Source organism: Tachypleus tridentatus, chromosome 1 (assembly GCF_004210375.1).
Source record: "Tachypleus tridentatus isolate NWPU-2018 chromosome 1, ASM421037v1, whole genome shotgun sequence".
Lineage (NCBI taxonomy): Eukaryota > Metazoa > Arthropoda > Merostomata > Xiphosura > Limulidae > Tachypleus > Tachypleus tridentatus.
In genome coordinates this window covers 110,570,584-110,590,656 of record NC_134825.1, presented here as the reverse complement: position 1 = coordinate 110,590,656, position 20,073 = coordinate 110,570,584, and the positions used below count along the sequence as shown (strand labels likewise).

The 20,073-nt window shown below is 30.0% G+C and overlaps 1 protein-coding gene and 1 non-coding gene across 3 annotated transcripts; one reads left to right on the top strand and one right to left on the bottom strand.

Moving 5' to 3' along the window:
* Window positions 1-23: 23 nt before the first annotated feature.
* Window positions 24-9,629, top strand: LOC143258223 (partitioning defective 6 homolog beta-like). Of its 2 annotated transcripts, none has more exons than XM_076517215.1 (3): window positions 24-219; window positions 2,600-2,825; window positions 4,602-9,629. In XM_076517215.1, exons 1-3 carry the CDS (start codon window positions 145-147, stop codon window positions 5,261-5,263), a joined length of 963 nt encoding a protein of 320 aa, XP_076373330.1. In that variant the 5' UTR covers window positions 24-144; the 3' UTR covers window positions 5,264-9,629. The 2 variants fall into 2 exon arrangements, with proteins under 2 accessions (XP_076373330.1, XP_076373335.1); XM_076517220.1 differs by having other exon boundaries at window positions 35-214.
* A 3,101-nt stretch (window positions 9,630-12,730) lies between these two features.
* On the bottom strand, window positions 12,731-12,812 carry TRNAS-CGA (transfer RNA serine (anticodon CGA)). The gene has a single exon. It is a non-coding gene; the product is annotated as a tRNA-Ser (tRNA).
* Between the last annotated feature and the right edge of the window lie 7,261 nt (window positions 12,813-20,073).

Genomic DNA, 20,073 nt, shown 5'->3' with positions numbered 1-20,073 from the left:
CTTTTGTCGATAGGTTGTTTTTACGTAGCACTAAGATACATTGTAATACAAGGCTTATGATGGCGTTTCTTAGGGAGGGTGGTTATATTATTTTTTAACTTTCATACGAAAGCTGGCAACATTGTAGACTGTGAATGATTGAAAATGTCAAGAAGTTCGAAAATATCTCAAAGAGCTAATTATGACTCAAATAGAAATTTGGTGGAAATTAAAAGTAAGGTAGGTTGGTTTCATTGATTGGCTAGAGTGACTCACCCACCCTTAGCTGTAACTCGGTAACCATAGTTGTAATTTCTAATTGCAAGTGTTAGTAATTCAGTACTAATAGTAACCGCTAACACTAAGCTAGCAAAATAAAATATATAAATTGTACACATTAAATTAAATTTGCCAGTTTAGGCTAATCTCTATTCAAATATTAACTTTTTAAACACAATTTACGACTATGAATTAGTCCTCGAGTCTGACACTGTCTTACTATTCACTTTCTCTTGTTAGTCGCTGGAGGATTAGGTTTTGTTTAAAAAATGAAATGAATTATTATTTTCAGTGCAATAAGTCAAGTTATTCTATAATATATTATTAAGTTTAAACATAACATATCTGAAGAAATAATTAAACTTATTTCGTAAAAAAATTTCGGCATTACTGTTATTGATCTTATTGTATAGATCAATTACATTACAACTTGTACACTTACGGTATTGGCACAAGCCATAATAACATCAGGCGTTACTAATAGTAATGCCCACGAATGAAAACTAAAAATTAAATTGTTTAGTGGCCTAAGCCTTGTTGCTAATTGGTTTTTGTATTACTAAATGCTTATTACGTGTTAAGTCAGGAGACCCTGTGGACTGTATGCATAGGCTAGCATTCATCTTTGGTCTTCCTATGAAAGATGGTAGGCTGCCCAAGTCTCTGAAAATGGCTTCTGATTATCAGATGAAATGAGGGATATAAATTAATTGATGTATAGTGATGATGATAAAGTTAATTAATGATTAGAATCAAGTGATCATAGAAGAAATAAACCATGACAATGATCAATATTTAAACACCACAACTTTATTGTAAGTACTTATTTTAAGTAAAAGTTAGCTTCATTGGCTGGATTACAGATTGTTAGTAGAACAATTTATTAACAACTCGGACATTAATTGATTCTTTTAAATTTGTAATATTTCATTAGTTATGCTGTGTGCAAACACCAAGAGTAAAAAAAAATCTTACAGTTGGTAGATTTCAGGTAATTCATTATAGCTTGAGGTTTGCTCCAATGCTAAAGTAAAGACTGCACTGTCTACATCTTACATGAGAGATTGGACAACGTAGACCTGTTTCATCCTTTAAGGTTATCCTGGAATGCCCATCCTTGAGAAATATATAAAAACTTGAAATCATCCTCTATTTCAGTAAATTAATGTTTCAACTGTTAAATATTATTTAAGTTCTAATACCTTCATTGTTGCTGTTGGTAATTCATTGCATAAGCTGATCATAAATATTAATTCTTAACTTTAACTGAGTCATAGTTTTTTAACTATGACATAAAATTGTGAGTTTTTCAAGTACAAACTTTTATCTATTATCTCCTGACCACATTGAGATTGCATTACAGTTTGTACTTAAGAGGTCAAACCATTTCATTTGATATACTTTACCGTGCCCAAAGTCTCTTATGTTAATTTACTCTAATTGTACCTAAAGGAATTTCAAGTGCTGTGGTTATTGAGGATTCCCTGTTGTATTACAAATAATTCAAAAGTTGGTTTTCATTAGAAAGGTAAAATAACTGTAATTATATAAAAGTATATTTCTACAAAGGTAATATATTTTGCCCATATTATGTAATATGAATTTTTGTGTTTAAGTCTCAAATTAACCTGCAGTGAAACCTTCCATGAAGTTTAGTAGAACTTGTTGTTTGCATTTATTTAAATATAACTGTTGTTGTGATTGAAGAGAAGGAGTTTTGAATGTGAACTGTTGAAACTTGTAACATTGCTTGGCTTACATCAGAAATACATGAACTTTTCTACATTGTTAGTAATTGAGATATTTACACATTATGAATAATTCTGGATAATTTAGTATGTTTCTGTAGCAGCAGTCACTGTTCAGAACTGACCAAACACAATGTTTAAATAGCACAGTAAATCTTAGCAATTGTTAGTGGATTTATCGTATTATTGATGTATATAATATTTCTTGTATGTATTTAGAGCTCTGTAACTAAGAAAGTGATGGATCTAAAAGTAATTGGTGCATAAATAGATCATAATAAGTTTTAAATGGACCCTGTCAGTCATACTAGAACTGTGACATTAGATTGAGCTTCTCATATGTCAAAAACCATGTGGAGATTACAAACTTATATTTTTGATTTATAATGGTTACACTAATTTCTTTGGAATAAGATTCTCTTTCATTGGCACTCATTATAATAGTACATAGTTTTTTTTACCAGTATATAAACACTCGTGCATGATTAGTAACCTACTTGTAATCAAGTAATATTGACTACTGATTTTTTAAGTTATACAACAGAAATGTAGTTATGTATACATATTGAAATTTTTATTAATTCATTCAATAGTTTGAGGCAGAGTTTCGAAGGTTTTCTCTGGATCGCAGCAAGCTGACAGCTTATGAAGAGTTTTACAAACAAATTGAACATTTGCACAGGTTGTATGACCTACCATTTACGCTCTGCTACACTGACCCAATTCACGGTGACCTGCTGCCAATCAATAATGATGAAAACTTTGCTCGGGCAGTGTCAGCTGCCAAACCATTGCTCAGAATTATAATACAGAGAAAAGGTAATCCTGGAAATCAACTTTAAAATTTGTTTATTTATCAACCTGAAAAAAAAACGACAGAAACTATGTTATGAAACAGTAGAAGTATTAGAGAAAATGTAGAACTCTCAGTTGTTATTTAAATATTGGAATCTATAATTATTACAATCTGTTGTGTGTTTTTCATTGTGGAAATTGAACACTTGGAATACTTTTAGAAACTTAAATGGTAGACACCTTTGTCTATGACAGCAGTCCCTTGGTGGTGCTCTTTGAAAACAGCTAGTGATATTAATAAATATATATACATACTGTGATATAAATTTTGAAGTGTGTATGATTTTTTTTTAATAAATTGTTCACGTTATTAAAATTATAAAACCTTTCAAATTTGTTTTAACCACCCTGTGTATAACTATTACCAATCTGTATACCTCATACCTATAACTTGCATGTTGTATGTCTATATACTTCTAACAACCAGCAAGTTTTATATTTTAACAAGGATTTTGGTTGTCCATAAGAGTTTAAAACATAGGGAAACATTTAAACTATAAAGATAAAATTCAACTCTCTTTAATCAATATAAAAGTAAGACGACAAAACCATGTTTGTACATGTAAGAAATATATTTCGTGTTTGTGTTAAGTTTTTAATGAAAGGTTGTGTTTAAAATATTGGTTGCTATTATTGTCTTATGTGTTTTTGTGGTTTTTTCTTTTCTTTGTACAACAAACTTGCAGGATTACATCCAGGACTCTACAAGTATGGTTGTTTTTTTTGTTAATGTCTGATAAAACCTTTGAGATAAGTAAAGGACATTGATTGTAAAGTATATTAATGTTAAGTATATTAATGAAGTTTAACTTTTATCATTAGCACTTAATGTAGAAGAACAATAATGATGTGTTCTATATGATTACATTTGTTAAAGTTTCATATAACTGTTTAATGACTTCTTTATGGTTCGAAAAAACCTTTGAATTGTTTGGACATTTTATTCTATCAGATAATTCTTTAAATATTCATATAAACAAACTGCAGTCTTTCAAATTATATGTTATCAGAGGAATTGTTGATGAAAGTTTTTGTTACAGACATTCAAGTGAAATTGTGTTGTAAATCTCAGTTTTCAAGCATGCTTGTTTTACTATATGTAAAAACTATCAATTTTTTGAATTTTGGTTTTCAGTAGACTGATCCATCAACTGATATATTAAGTTTTAAGTTAGTACAAATTTGACATGTAAACATTCCAAAGTTTCATTTCTCTTGTTTATAGTACCCATAGTACTTTTCTTAAAGTTGTTATGTTATGATAGTCATTTCTGAGACACATTTTGTTTTGACAATAACAAATTCCAGGTCGTGTTTCTTTGGTTTTTTGACATAACATAGTGTCTTTAGTAAGAGCTTGTGAGGCTAACACGTGTAATAAAGAGCACAGGTTATCTACTTAATATTTGTGTATTTTCAGAACAATGTAACTAATTTTGCTTAATGTCACACAATATTAAAATGAATATATAAATACAGACAAATGATATAAGTGTTAAAAATTTGAAATTCTTCCTCTTTCCATATCAGCTGTGTACTATATATTTATTTTAAGAAAGTTCTCTGACATCATGAATTGTTGGAGCTTTTACTAAAAATGGTTGAATATATTTGTCCAGTGGTAATTAGTCACTGGTTATTTGTATTCTGTTACAAAAGTAGTTTAAGTATCACATTAAACAAATAATTTGAAGTGTTCGTTTTTGTAACATTCATTGCACACTTTTATTATTTTCGAAGGAGAGAGTTGGGAACAACTAAATGGTTATGGAAATGCCAGCAAAAAATGGAACTTCCTGAGCCAGTATCTTCTTCCGTCTACTCCAAAATCCAAACCACAAATTTCAATCAGCCTACCAGAAGACTTCCGTCAGGTGTCCTCCATCATTGATGTAGACATTGTTCCAGAGACGTGTCGTCGAGTAAGATTGGTAAAATATGGGTCTGACAAACCACTGGGATTTTACATCAGAGATGGCACGAGTGTGCGGGTCACGCCCCAGGGTCTTGAGAAAGTCCCTGGGATCTTCATCTCGCGACTCGTTCCTGGAGGTCTTGCAGAAAGCACTGGCTTGCTTGCAGTTAATGATGAGGTACTAGAAGTAAATGGCATCGAAGTAGCCGGCAAAACTCTAGATCAAGTGACAGACATGATGGTGGCTAATTCATCTAACTTAATCATCACCATCAGGCCAGCAAACCAGAGTTGTGTGTCTTATCCTCGACGGGGGTCCATAGGTCGGTCTTCACAACTCTCCCACGGTTCTCAACAGTCAAATACGTCACTGGCGAGTGACGATGACAGATACGACGAAGATGAAATCAGAGATCACACGGCAGTGTCGTATACCGAGGAAGATGAGGACATTAAAAGTAGCGACAACGGCGTTGTCACCTTGTAACATAAGTTTATACACGAGTCAGCTTTTATTCTTCATCAGTAAGATATTGTGAATGTTTTGTAAACCAGCTTCTTACAGTCTTATCCAACGGAGTGGTTTCACAGTATATTATGAAAATCAGTTACAATGTCTGATCTTATAAGTTATTCACAAGATCCTACACCTTAATTTTTATTAAAAGAAAAGGTTGATTTTAAACATTAATTTACGAGTTTTTACTTTGAAATGTGTTTTTTTTTTACTTTTGATAAATAAAAACTAATTCAGAATGGTTCCAATTTTATAAAGTAACAATTTATTTACAGTATCTTGAATTTTATGAAAGTGTCGTATTCAGAATTCATTTAAGAGTTTTACTTTCAAATGTCTTACTACAATTTGTATGTTTGATAAGTAATTCTAACTTTAAAAGGAACTGATGTGATTTTTTTTAAATGTTTGTGTTTTAAGAAAGGGAATTTATTGAAGTAAAAGTGAAACACAGCAACTGTTTATAAGTTTAATTTGTGGATCTGGTCTCCTAGTAAAATTGACACATTTAAATTTGTTAGATTATCTTTTACCGAACTGACATTAAACCTTTTCCTAAATATGTAAAATTCCTAAACTTACCACCCAGTCCCTCTGTTAAGCTGGGCAGTTTTTCTGAAATGTTTACTCTTTCTAGAATTTTCTTCAGTAAACACGAGTTTTTTTTATTTATATTTTTTTGTATGTGTTTATAAAATCAAACATTCATTTATTTTTAAAATTAATTTCTTTTATCCTGAAGTTTATTCATTGTCAATGAAAAGTCAGAAGGGAAAGCATTATGTTGTTTTGTAATTGTGGGCTATGAGAGAGAAAAAAAACCAAACCAAGTGCAATTTGTCTTACAATAATGTTTGTTTTGGGTCAGAATGCAGTTCTTATAATTAAGAAATAGTTCTGGCTGAATGTAGCCCAGACGTTACAGGTTGTAGGGACACCTGAGATGCAGAAACGGACTTGGAAGAAGAAAAATGCTGTTATGGATTATAATAATAGTAATGGAGTTGAAACAAAGAACCTAGCTACATGTTTTATAATAAGTAAATTACATTAGTGTTTTGAAACAGCTAGAAAATATTTAAAATAATGGTTTTCAAATTCAAATAAAGACCAGAAAGCTACATTTTATGTACGTAATGAAAATATAAACTACGGACTGTACGGAGTCAGTGTAAGGTTATTGTCTGTGGTAAGAAGTATTAGTTAGATGACGAAATTACAGAACTTGAAAGTTGTGTTGATTTTGTCAGAAATATGAAATAAACATTCCAAACCAAAAAATTAATAATGATGTATATGAAAACAAAAATCTACCACAGATGGCATGACTGCCATTTAGTGCACATTGTAAGTGGTTTAAAACCTTTAATGTATCCATACTGTTGTTCTGGAAGTGTTAATGTATGATGGGTGACAAGCTCTTTTTACTAGAAGAAAACTGGACATGCTTAATATTTAGTGCACATGTAGAGTACTTTTTTAAATCTAGTGAAATGAAAGTTTGTGTCCTGCTACATTGGAAACAAACATCTGTTACAGTGCTTACATGGTTTATATAATCTCTATTAGATTTGTTTGGAAGTTGAGGTGGTCACCATTTTCAGGTTTTTGTATAAGTTTTTTAATGACGGTGAAAACTGTAAATTTAATCATGGTTCACACTACATTTCAATTGAACTAGTTGTCATTTATGTGTAGAAGAACTGGAACAGGTTGTTAGTACAAGATATGTGAATTAAAGGTTTAATTTTTGTATGTTAAACATGTAGAAATGTTTATTTGTCAGACTGTGCACATGTGGGATTTACTTATTTTTGTTATTTGCCACTTTGCTTTATTTCTCGAGAAATAACATTAGGGTTAGTTGTGTCTTTTGTCTTGTTTCTTATTGATTAGGGCTAGTTTTGTCTATTGTCTTGTTTCTTATTGATTAGGGTTTAGTTGTGTCTATTGTCTTGTTTCTTATTGTATCGAGATGCAAAAATATGAACATTCCATTTTTATTATTATATATATACATTATAAGTTGTATTAGGTCATGAATAGTGGCAAGTAAAACAAGGCACATAGATGAAATTACAAAAAAGTACGAGAGATCAATACATAATTAAAGAATGAATGGCATATGACAAGAAACCTTGTTATATCTAATTCTCTTATGGAGGTTGAACTGAATGTCATATAGATTGTCTTGTTTGGGGTTTCTATTCTCTTACAGATAATTATCTTCCATTATTTGTTGTTTTCTGATCCAAATTCTTACTGGAATCACAAAGGTGAAACAATTTATTTACTTTTTAAAAGGTTATATTAAAATGGGAAGTTTTAATTCACCTTGGAATGTCCAAAGATATTTTCAGAAGTCATAATTATGGTTCATCATGAAACAAAGTCACTAATTTCTGAGTTGTGGTGTATTACTGTTATTGTTTAACACCTGAAGCACATTCACATAAGAACAAAGAAAGGTGTAATGATACATTCCAATCTATCTGTTAAGTACCTTTTCTCTAACATTTATAGTTGTAGCTACAACTAGTAGTTTTCATGTTACTGGACCCAGTGTTCAAACTTCTGACTGTTATTGAATGCAAATAGTGGTCATTTTGTATTCATAAGTATAGTAATGTTAGTGTTGCTGTTTGTAGAATCATATTTGAAGGGTTGTATTTTTAATATTAGTTGTGCTGTTCATGGTAAGTATCTTCACTTTTGTGAAACTTTACTTCTGAATTGTATGAGATACAATATGCTACAGTTTGATCATGATCATTTGGTAACTTGTAAATTTTACATTGTGGTAGGGTTGTCCAAATGACTTCCTTATATAAAGCTTTCAAGTAGGATAGACACCTTTTTGCTTAAATTTTCATCTTTTTCTCATAATAAAAGACAGCTATAATAATGTTTTTTTTATATAATTTAAACTAATGGGCTTTGAGAAAATACCTTTTCATCCAAACCCGATATGCCAAGTGCAAAACTACAAATCAACAAGTGTGTAAACATTCACATCAGACAGCAGTTTGTGTTGATGTTTATCTGTGTAAAGTTCACTTTTGTGTTTACTATATTACAACTTCAGGATTATTTTAAGGTCTTTTTAAATGGAACAATAGGTCTGTGTTAACGTGATATAATAACAGTACATGAAGAGTTGCCACATGAGTTAAGTAAAAGAACGTGGTTCTTGTATTCTTTGTTGCTATTATTCTGAATTTTCCGTCCAATAGTACAGAAAAAGTTACAACCAATCAGGTGTTAGTGGAGCTAACTTCTCAGCTTCAGACTTTGTTTTCGTAGTGTGGTCTTTTAATGTTACTTGTTCCAGTTTCCAAGTTAGTTTTCTGGCTGTAATACTGTTCATAATGACGAATTCTTCAAATTCATTGTTTCTCTGTCAAACTCAGTTTTCAATTACTATTTTCTCTACAATATTTTTTTCACATATCATTTACGTGGTCAGCAAGAAGATAGTTTGATGTGAAAAAACGTTTAATATTCTTAATGTGTTATGCTTTATCTGTTAATAATTTTGTGATAAAGTTATGAAATGAATTACCTTGTCACATGTGCAGGAACAGAGTTCCACTACACTTAACATTCCATGGGAATTTTGTTGAAAAATATAATTTTTGTTTGATACTAATCTTTAGTATTATTTTGTTGACTTTGAATGTATTTCTCGAAGTATAGAATGTAACTAGTGATGTTGAAATGTGTTTGCTTCTCGGCAAAATAATTTTCATAAAAAAGTGAAAGCACCAGAACCTCTACTTTTCAAGTTGGAACAATTTTTTTTCACTGGTGAGTTTTGAGTCCTGGTGTAGGACTTTATCTTGCTATTCTAGTATAGTTTCCATGAAATAAAGCAGCACTCATAGAGACGATTTTTTGTATACGGTATCTTGCTACTTTCATATATTGAATCAAGTTTTTATGTTGTTTTTTTATTAATTTGTAATACATTTTGTAGGTTCTATAATAGTTTTGAAGGAAAAATCATATTTGGTATTGATAGATATTGAAAATTTAGTTGTATAACATGAAGTCCTGATAAAGAACATAATGTATATATGTGTTTTACCCAGGATTACTGTTTGTTTCATAACAATTTTTAGACCTCAGCCAAACATTTCATCAGGTTTTTCTTTCTGTAGTTCAATACAAACTTTTTAAGTATTTACAGGTGATTTTGTTTCTAAGTGCCTTCATTCTGTTGTGTTAATGGTTCTATTACAGTTAATATTGAAAGTTTAACAAAGTATGGTTATTGGGCTGGTGTTCACATTTTGTGTGAAAGTACTTGGGTACACAATAAAAAGGTTGCTGTCAGTTTGGTGTGTCATTTTTTGTCATTCAGCTATTATTGGGTTTATGGACCACATCATAAACAGAAAGGTACCCAACTAATAAAACAATTCATCCTAACTGTCACAAGTAAGAATGTAAAAACAATAATGGGTTGATTTGTAGTTTTGCTGTGAGTAGGAAGTGTGCTCTTCTAGTATATGGAGATTTTGTCTTTTAAATCTAAGTAATACCATGAAGGTATATAAAAAATAAACACACATTAATAAATCTTTCTACACAGATATTTGTATGTAAAGCTTAGAAAACAATGTAACACTGAACCTAATCAATCAAATAAGTACAGATCACATGATATTAATAATTAGCTGGCATTAGGTTTTGGCTTATAATTAGATGTTTTAATTTCAGTGATATAGGTTACAAAATGTTAAACAATGAATTACAGAAGTTTTAAAATACATTTGGGAAGGTTTATGTGGGGAATCCACTGGCACGTTGTTAATTTGTAATGAAGAAATGGTTCATAGGGTAGAAACTGGGGCATGTCTGGGTGCACATGATTATCACACAATTTGATGCTATACTGCATAGGAATAATTATATTTTAGTTTTATACCTACATATAAAATATGAGACAAGAATTATTGCAAATAAACAGCTGAATTAATTGGAATGCTGACAAAATGAGGGACACGTGTAAAAATTTAATCTTCAAACGCTCGAGGTAGACATGTACACCATAGAATACGTGTTTGAGAAACACCAGTTGGCTCGCAGAGATAGAGGTTAAAAGTGAACAAGAACGTTGTAAGTCTAAACTCACTGCTCTGATGGGAAACGGATAGAGAAAGATGGTGAAACAGAAAATGAATAAAAATTAATTTTGAAACAGTTACGTGTGGTGTAATGGGTTTATTTCTCCACAACATTTTGTCTATAGCAGTGAGAAATGATCACCAATGACATTTTAAATTTCAAGTACATCCAATCAAACAGCTCTGGCCACAGTGGGACTGTGATATGCCTTTGGATTTACAATGCTAAAAACTGCGTTTTGACACCACTAGTGAACACAACACAGATAGCCCCTTTTATGGTTGATTACAAACAAACGAGATAGTTTGATAGTAACATCCTCTTGTTTTAAATAAAAATAACTTAATGCAAATATAATAGAACTCCTGATATTTTATTACTATTGGGTTTGAATTCCTTCATACCTCATGCTTTCAGATTTTTTTCATTACATTCATTTCTACATTGAATTTTGTTTTTAAAGCCACAAAGAACATTATGAACATTTCTTTACCATTAATTTAAAGCCAATAGGGAATTGTGAAGTTTAAAAGTTTATATGAAAAAAGAAAAAACTTGAAAATGTAAACATAAACAGTAAGGATTTCTTTAAATGCATTAAGAGTAAACAAATTACTTGGATGTGAGGAGAATTTAAAGAGATGATTCAGGAAAATTCATTCCTGATTATTATTGGATGGCTGGTTTATTAAATTCATTCTTCCCTTTAATTAATGAAGATTCAAGATGGATATTATTCATCTTATAGAAATGTTAGATGGAATTGTGACTGAACAAAATGGTCAAATTAATTCTGAGCTTGTTAAGAAAATCTTGGAAGATCAAAGAATGATAAGTCCCCTGGGTCAGGTAACTTGATCTGGTTTTGATTTATATCACGTAAATGATATTAAGGTCTTCAATGTTGATGAGGAAGCTACTACTTACAAAAGTGCTTGACGATAATTTGGATAGTCCAATAGTTAGGGTTCATTTCAAGTACTTATAGGGGTATATTTGCATAAACAGGGCAATTCAATTGTTGAAAAAGATTTAGACAAGGGCTACTAGGCTGATATCTGGTTATAAGGATAGGTTAAGATTTCCAAAATTTTCTCTTATAAATAGATGACTTCGCAAGAGTCTGCTTGAGGTATTTAAAATAGCTAGACAATGTTGATGCATCATACCGCCATATTTAATGGTAGGACTAGGGAAGTGAAATATGGGTCAGTTTTGTACTTGTAACAGGTTGGTTGACCATTGAAATGGGTTGCTTTCAGATCTAAAGGAACACTTGATACATATTTAATAAGATTGGGTTTGTTTTTTTAAAGTATTGTGCAGAAGATGGCACAGCTCCAATATACCAACAAGCCCATTTTTATCTTTAAGTATTAGATTATGATATTAAAAATGTTTTACTGTCGTTTAACATTACATTAATAAATATCAAGTTACACACTGTTTTGCAGGCTTCACAATAACTTTAAAACATAACTATCATAAATGTATGTTAAAACGCGAACATATTCACATATAAAGCTTGGAAACCAATGTAATTACTTATAATTAGTTAAACTCAAAAACGAAATGCTAAACCTAATTCATCAGATAAATATTAACACATGAACGGTAATTCTCCATCTTAAAATTGTAGTATACAATTAATCCAAATTTTAATTATATTGTACGTATAATTAGTATACTTAAACAAACAAAACTGCAAACTAAGAGAACCTAAATTTATTCAAAACAACGCTATATACTTATGATGATTAAATTAGGTTAATTAAGGCTTAATGGTTAGAACTCTCGTCTAATGGTAACAGAAATACCAGTAATAAATGTTTGCAAACTGTAGTATTATTCTAATATTCTAGTGAATTCTGTAATCTCTCCAGTGCTATTTAACTTCTTGTCACGACCGTTGGTCAAATACATTTATTTAAACTTAGTTCTGAAAATCAAAAGAGTTTTATCAAATCTTTAATGTAGCACGTTTTTAAACTATACCCTATAGGTGGCACAAGTAGTCGTATTGCTACGTGTTTCATGATATTAAGTGTTTTATGCACTGAAGTGCAGTGTCTTCTTTAGGCTTCACCTTTCTATTAACTAGAGACGGTAGAGTTCGAAAGTGAATGCAGTTTAAAGTTTAAATACATTATTTATTGTATTATCAATAACAAAGTAAAAAACGTAACAGTTACGTCAATAAATAAACATTTATCATATTCTAAGTAACTATATTGTATTTTATGTAATGACGTGAACAGAAAAGAAACAAAAAGTAATTACATCGTAACAAAATAAACACATGATGTTCGCAGTCGACAGGATTCGAACCTGTGCGGGGAAACCCCAATGGATTTCGAGTCCATCGCCTTAACCACTCGGCCACAACTGCATGTGAACTAAATTTTCTAAAAACTTGTTTTAAAAAATAAACACTTCTAAACTTATATGTACATAAAGTTAACTAGTTTTTGTTTTAAATTACATAATTTTTATGATTTTATATTACTTCTATACATTATTAACGTCTATTAAAAAGACATTATCGTGTCTATGATTATCAATGTTTACAAAATTTCGCACTACATGTTGACGACAAACCCACTGGAAATCAAGATATATTCTGAAGACTGGTTTCGGTATTAAAAATTTAATTAAAATAAAGTGTTAATACCCATAATAGCCGCCTTTAGAATAAATTATGGAATTATTACTTTTAATGTCACTGTTAATTTATCTACAGGATGCTTGTTAGTACAACTAACTTATATCGACCAGATAATAGTGAAAATTACCATATTAACACATCTCAGTACACTTCCGTGTGTGTCTAATACTTGAAATTTAAGTACAAGACGAAGCGGTACGTGAAGGATTATGTTTAATCCTAGGCGTGTCAATACGGCTTATTGACCAACAAATGAAATTTAAATAAGTCCAACATTAACAAAAGAAACGTTGAGTGATAATCGAAATATAATTTTTGTAATAACGTATGTAAGTTTGGATGTTTATTTCAACTTTTTAAATATTTGTGAGGTGCGAATATCAGTTATTTTAGTATTTAAATAATAAAAACACAAACCTATGAATCGAGTGCATGATTTATAATGGTACAAGTTTTGGTACACATAATGTACTATTTTTATTTTATTTATATTTTGGGGTACTCCACTTACATGTCAATAAGTTATGAATATTTTATAACGTTTGTCATTTAAATAAGTAATCAGATTATTCGAATTTATACTTTCATTTTTTATCAGACAGTGAGAAATTTCCCTCCGTGGTGTTTTGGCTTGTTATATCGATAAAAATAGCATATTAAACTTATTTCTAGTTTGGTCATGTCATTAAATCGTATTTGAATACAACATTGATCTAATTTCATTTTATATTTTAATAGTTTTGAAAATAATTTCGTATTTTCAGAAAAAGTTTATTATGATTACTCAATTAAGTCTTTCTTGTGTTTGTATATTAAAATAAGAAAAAATATACTTTAAACTACAAACGATGGGGCACATCAGACTTTATAAGGATTTATTAATTTACAAGTTCGGCAACCCCAGTTGCTAACGGTGGTGTCGCTTTTAAAATTTAGATTTCTTTAACGCTTTGTTTGTATTTTTGAATTTCGCACAAAGCTACTCGAGGGCTATCTATGCTAGCCGTCCCTAATTTAGCAGTGTAAGACCAGAGGGAAGGCAGCTAGTCATCAACACCCACCGCCAACTCTTGGGCTTCTCTTTTACCAACGAATAGTGGGATTGACCGGACATTATAACGCCCCCACGGCTGAAAGTGCGAGCATGTTTGGCGAGATGGGGATGCGAACCCACGACCCTCAGATTACGAGTCGCATGCCTTAAAACGCTTGGCCATGCCGGGCCGTGTCTTTAACGCAAACTGTTTATTATGAGCCATTGCTATACACGTAAGTAAAATCATTTGTTACCTCAATATGCCGTTAATAAAATTACGTTCTGGAGATATAGGACGAAATTTTCTTCACGTTTATAGAAAAATTAACGGTGATGTTTTCCATTCCTGTCTCAGTGCAATTGATTTCATTTCCTGAAACAAACAATTTTAAACAATAGTTTCTTTATATCGGACATTTTAGCAAGTCATTCAAATTTTACTCCATACTATCCAATATTTGTATACCAGTTTTCATAGCTCATGCAACTGCTGATCTTAAAGCTAGCAAAATAAAGGGCTTTTACCCTCTACTTAATAATTAAAAAATGTTTCTCTCAACTTTTCACCATTACGGCTTCATGAATAGTGGTGTCAAGTTTATTTGTATATTAAAGATATTTTCTAACTACACTGTCAACATCTGGTCATTCCATATGAAAACACTACAAATCATGATCAACATTAATTGTGTTGTCACTAATTCAGAATGTAATAAATTAAGTGAAAACTGATCCCTCGATACCAGAGCTCTGAAGTACTATTATTTAGTGTGATTTGAACATTAAGAATTTCTCACACTTAACTTCCTGAATTGTTATGTATAAGATAAGTGTTATTTTTACATTAAGAAGTTCTCACAGTTAACTTTCTGAATGGTTATATAACGAAAAGTGTTATTTTTACATTAAGAAGTTCTCACAGTTACCTTTCTGAATGGTTATATAACGACAAGTGTTATTTTTACATTAAGAAGTTCTCACAGTTACCTTTCTGAATGGTTATATGAAGACAAGTGTTATTTTTACATTAACAAGTTCTCACAGTTAACTTTCTGAATAGTTATATAAAGACAAGTGTTATTTTCACACTAACAAGTTCTCACAATTAACTTTCTGAATGGTTACATAGAACGCAAGTGTTATTTTTACATTAAGAAGTTCTCACAGTTACCTTTTTGAATGATTATAGAAAGACAAGTGTTATTTTTACATTAAAATGTTCTCACAGTTACGTTTCTGAATGCTATATAGAAGACAAGTGTTATTTTTACATTAAGAAGTTCTCACAGTTACTTTCTGGATGGTTTTATAACGACAAGTGTTATATTTACATTAAGAAGTTCTCAGTTAAGTTTCTGAATGGTTATATAATGACAAGTGTTATTTTTACATTAAGAAGTTCTCACAGTTAAGTTTCTTAATGGTTATATAATGACAAGTGTTATTTTTACATTAAGAAGTTCTCACAGTTAAGTTTCTGAATGGTTATATAATGACAAGTGTTATTTTTACATTAAGAAGTTCTCACAGTTAAGTTTCTGAATGGTTATAAAATGACAAGTGTTATTTTTACATTAAGAAGTTCTCACAGTTAAGTTTCTAAATGATTATATAACGACAAGTGCAAGTGTTATTTTTTCATTAAGAAGTTCTCACAGTTAACTTCCTGAATGGTTTTATAACGACAAGTGTTATTTTTACATTAAGAAGTTCTCACAGTTACCTTTCTGAATAGTTATATAAAGACAAGTGTTATTTTCACATTAACAAGTTCTCACACTTAACTTTCTGAATGGTTACATAGAACGCAAGTGTTATTTTACATTAAGAAGTTCTCACAGTTACCTTTTTGAATGATTATAGAAAGACAAGTATTATTTTTACATGAAGTTCTGACAGTTAACTTTCTGAATGGTTATATAACGACAAATGTTATTTTTACATTAAGAAGTTCTCACAGTTCACTTTTTGAATGGTTTTATAACGACAAGTGTTATTTTTACATTAAGAAGTTCTCACAGTTAACTTTCTGAATGGTTATATGAAGACAAGTGTTATTTTTACATTAAGAAGTTCTCACAGTTACCTTTCTGAATAGTTATATAAAGACAAGTGTTATTTTCACATTAACAAGTTCTCACACTTAACTTTCTGAATGGTTACATAGAACGCAAGTGTTATTTTTACATTAAGAAGTTCTCACAGTTACCTTTTTGAATGATTATAGAAAGACAAGTATTATTTTTACATGAAGTTCTGACAGTTAACTTTCTGAATGGTTATATAACGACAAGTGTTATTTTACATTAAGAAGTTCTCACAGTTAACTTTCTGAATGGTTATATGAAGACAAGTGTTATTTTTACATTAAGAAGTTCTCACAGTTACCTTTCTGAATGGTTATATGAAGACAAGTGTTATTTTTACATTAACAAGTTCTCACAGTTAACTTTCTGAATAGTTATATAAAGACAAGTGTTATTTTCACATAAACAAGTTCTCACAATTAACTTTCTGAATGGTTACATAGAACGCAAGTGTTATTTTTACATTAAGAAGTTCTCACAGTTACCTTTTTGAATGATTATAGAAAGACAAGTATTATTTTTACATGAAGTTCTGACAGTTAACTTTCTGAATGGTTATATAACGACAAATGTTATTTTTACATTAAGAAGTTCTCACAGTTCACTTTTTGAATGGTTTTATAACGACAAGTGTTATTTTTACATTAAGAAGTTCTCACAGTTAACTTTCTGAATGGTTATATGAAGACAAGTGTTATTTTTACATTAAGAAGTTCTCACAGTTACCTTTCTGAATAGTTATATAAAGACAAGTGTTATTTTCACATTAACAAGTTCTCACACTTAACTTTCTGAATGGTTACATAGAACGCAAGTGTTATTTTACATTAAGAAGTTCTCACAGTTACCTTTTTGAATGATTATAGAAAGACAAGTATTATTTTTACATGAAGTTCTGACAGTTAACTTTCTGAATGGTTATATAACGACAAGTGTTATTTTTACATTAAGAAGTTCTCACAGTTAACTTTCTGAATGGTTATATGAAGACAAGTGTTATTTTTACATTAAGAAGTTCTCACAGTTACCTTTCTGAATGGTTATATGAAGACAAGTGTTATTTTTACATTAACAAGTTCTCACAGTTAACTTTCTGAATAGTTATATAAAGACAAGTGTTATTTTCACATAAACAAGTTCTCACAATTAACTTTCTGAATGGTTACATAGAACGCAAGTGTTATTTTTACATTAAGAAGTTCTCACAGTTACCTTTTTGAATGATTATAGAAAGACAAGTATTATTTTTACATGAAGTTCTGACAGTTAACTTTCTGAATGGTTATATTAAGACAAGGGTTATTTTTACATTAAAATGTTCTCACAGTTACGTTTCTGAATGCTATATAGAAGACAAGTGTTATTTTTACATTAAGAAGTTCTCACAGTTACTTTCTGGATGGTTTTATAACGACAAGTGTTATATTTACATTAAGAAGTTCTCAGTTAAGTTTCTGAATGGTTATATAATGACAAGTGTTATTTTTACATTAAGAAGTTCTCACAGTTAAGTTTCTTAATGGTTATATAATGACAAGTGTTATTTTTACATTAAGAAGTTCTCACAGTTAAGTTTCTGAATGGTTATATAATGACAAGTGTTATTTTTACATTAAGAAGTTCTCACAGTTAAGTTTCTGAATGGTTATAAAATGACAAGTGTTATTTTTACATTAAGAAGTTCTCACAGTTAAGTTTCTAAATGATTATATAACGACAAGTGCAAGTGTTATTTTTTCATTAAGAAGTTCTCACAGTTAACTTCCTGAATGGTTTTATAACGACAAGTGTTATTTTTACATGAAGAAGTTCTCACAGTTAACTTTCTGAATGGTTATATGAAGACAAGTGTTATTTTTACATTAAGAAGTTCTCACAGTTACCTTTCTGAATAGTTATATAAAGACAAGTGTTATTTTCACATTAACAAGTTCTCACACTTAACTTTCTGAATGGTTACATAGAACGCAAGTGTTATTTTACATTAAGAAGTTCTCACAGTTACCTTTTTGAATGATTATAGAAAGACAAGTATTATTTTTACATGAAGTTCTGACAGTTAACTTTCTGAATGGTTATATAACGACAAATGTTATTTTTACATTAAGAAGTTCTCACAGTTCACTTTTGAATGGTTTTATAACGACAAGTGTTATTTTACATTAAGAAGTTCTCACAGTTAACTTTCTGAATGGTTATATGAAGACAAGTGTTATTTTTACATTAAGAAGTTCTCACAGTTACCTTTCTGAATAGTTATATAAAGACAAGTGTTATTTTCACATTAACAAGTTCTCACACTTAACTTTCTGAATGGTTACATAGAACGCAAGTGTTATTTTTACATTAAGAAGTTCTCACAGTTACCTTTTTGAATGATTATAGAAAGACAAGTATTATTTTTACATGAAGTTCTGACAGTTAACTTTCTGAATGGTTATATAACGACAAGTGTTATTTTTACATTAAGAAGTTCTCACAGTTAACTTTCTGAATGGTTATATGAAGACAAGTGTTATTTTTACATTAAGAAGTTCTCACAGTTACCTTCTGAATGGTTATATGAAGACAAGTGTTATTTTACATTAACAAGTTCTCACAGTTAACTTTCTGAATAGTTATATAAAGACAAGTGTTATTTTCACATAAACAAGTTCTCACAATTAACTTTCTGAATGGTTACATAGAACGCAAGTTATTTTTACATTAAGAAGTTCTCACAGTTACCTTTTTGAATGATTATAGAAAGACAAGTATTATTTTTACATGAAGTTCTGACAGTTAACTTTCTGAATGGTTATATTAAGACAAGTGTTATTTTTACATTAAAATGTTCTCACAGTTACGTTTCTGAATGCTATATAGAAGACAAGTGTTATTTTTACATTAAGAAGTTCTCACAGTTACTTTCTGGATGGTTATATAAAGAGAAGTGTTATTTTCACATTAACAAGTTTTCACAGTAAAGTTGTTAAATGATTACATAACGACAAGTGTTATTTTTACATTAGAAAGTTCTCACAGTTAAGTTTCTGAATGGTTTTATAACGACAAGTGTTATATTTACATTAAGAAGTTCTCAGTTAAGTTTCTGAATGGTTATATAATGACAAGTGTTATTTTTACATTAAGAAGTTCTCACAGTTAAGTTTCTTAATGGTTATATAATGACAAGTGTTATTTTTACATTAAGAAGTTCTCACAGTTAAGTTTCTGAATGGTTATAAAATGACAAGTGTTATTTTTACATTAAGAAGTTCTCACAGTTAAGTTTCTAAATGATTATATAACGACAAGTGCAAGTGTTATTTTTTCATTAAGAAGTTCTCACAGTTAACTTTCTGAATGGTTATATAACGACAAGTGTTATTTTTACATTAAGAAGTTCTCACAGTTACCTTTCTGAATAGTTATATAAAGACAAGTGTTATTTTCACATTAACAAGTTCTCACACTTAACTTTCTGAATGGTTACATAGAATGCAAGTGTTATTTTTACATTAAGAAGTTCTCACAGTTACCTTTTTGAATGATTATAGAAAGACAAGTATTATTTTTACATGAAGTTCTGACAGTTAACTTTCTGAATGGTTATATAACGACAAGTGTTATTTTTACATTAAGAAGTTCTCACAGTTAACTTTCTGAATGGTTTTATAACGACAAGTGTTATTTTTACATTAAGAAATTCTCACAGTTACCTTTCTGAATGGTTATATGAAGACAAGTGTTATTTTTACATTAACAAGTTCTCACAGTTAACTTTCTGAATAGTTATATAAAGACAAGTGTTATTTTCACACTAACAAGTTCTCACAATTAACTTTCTGAATAGTTATATAAAGACAAGTGTTATTTTCAC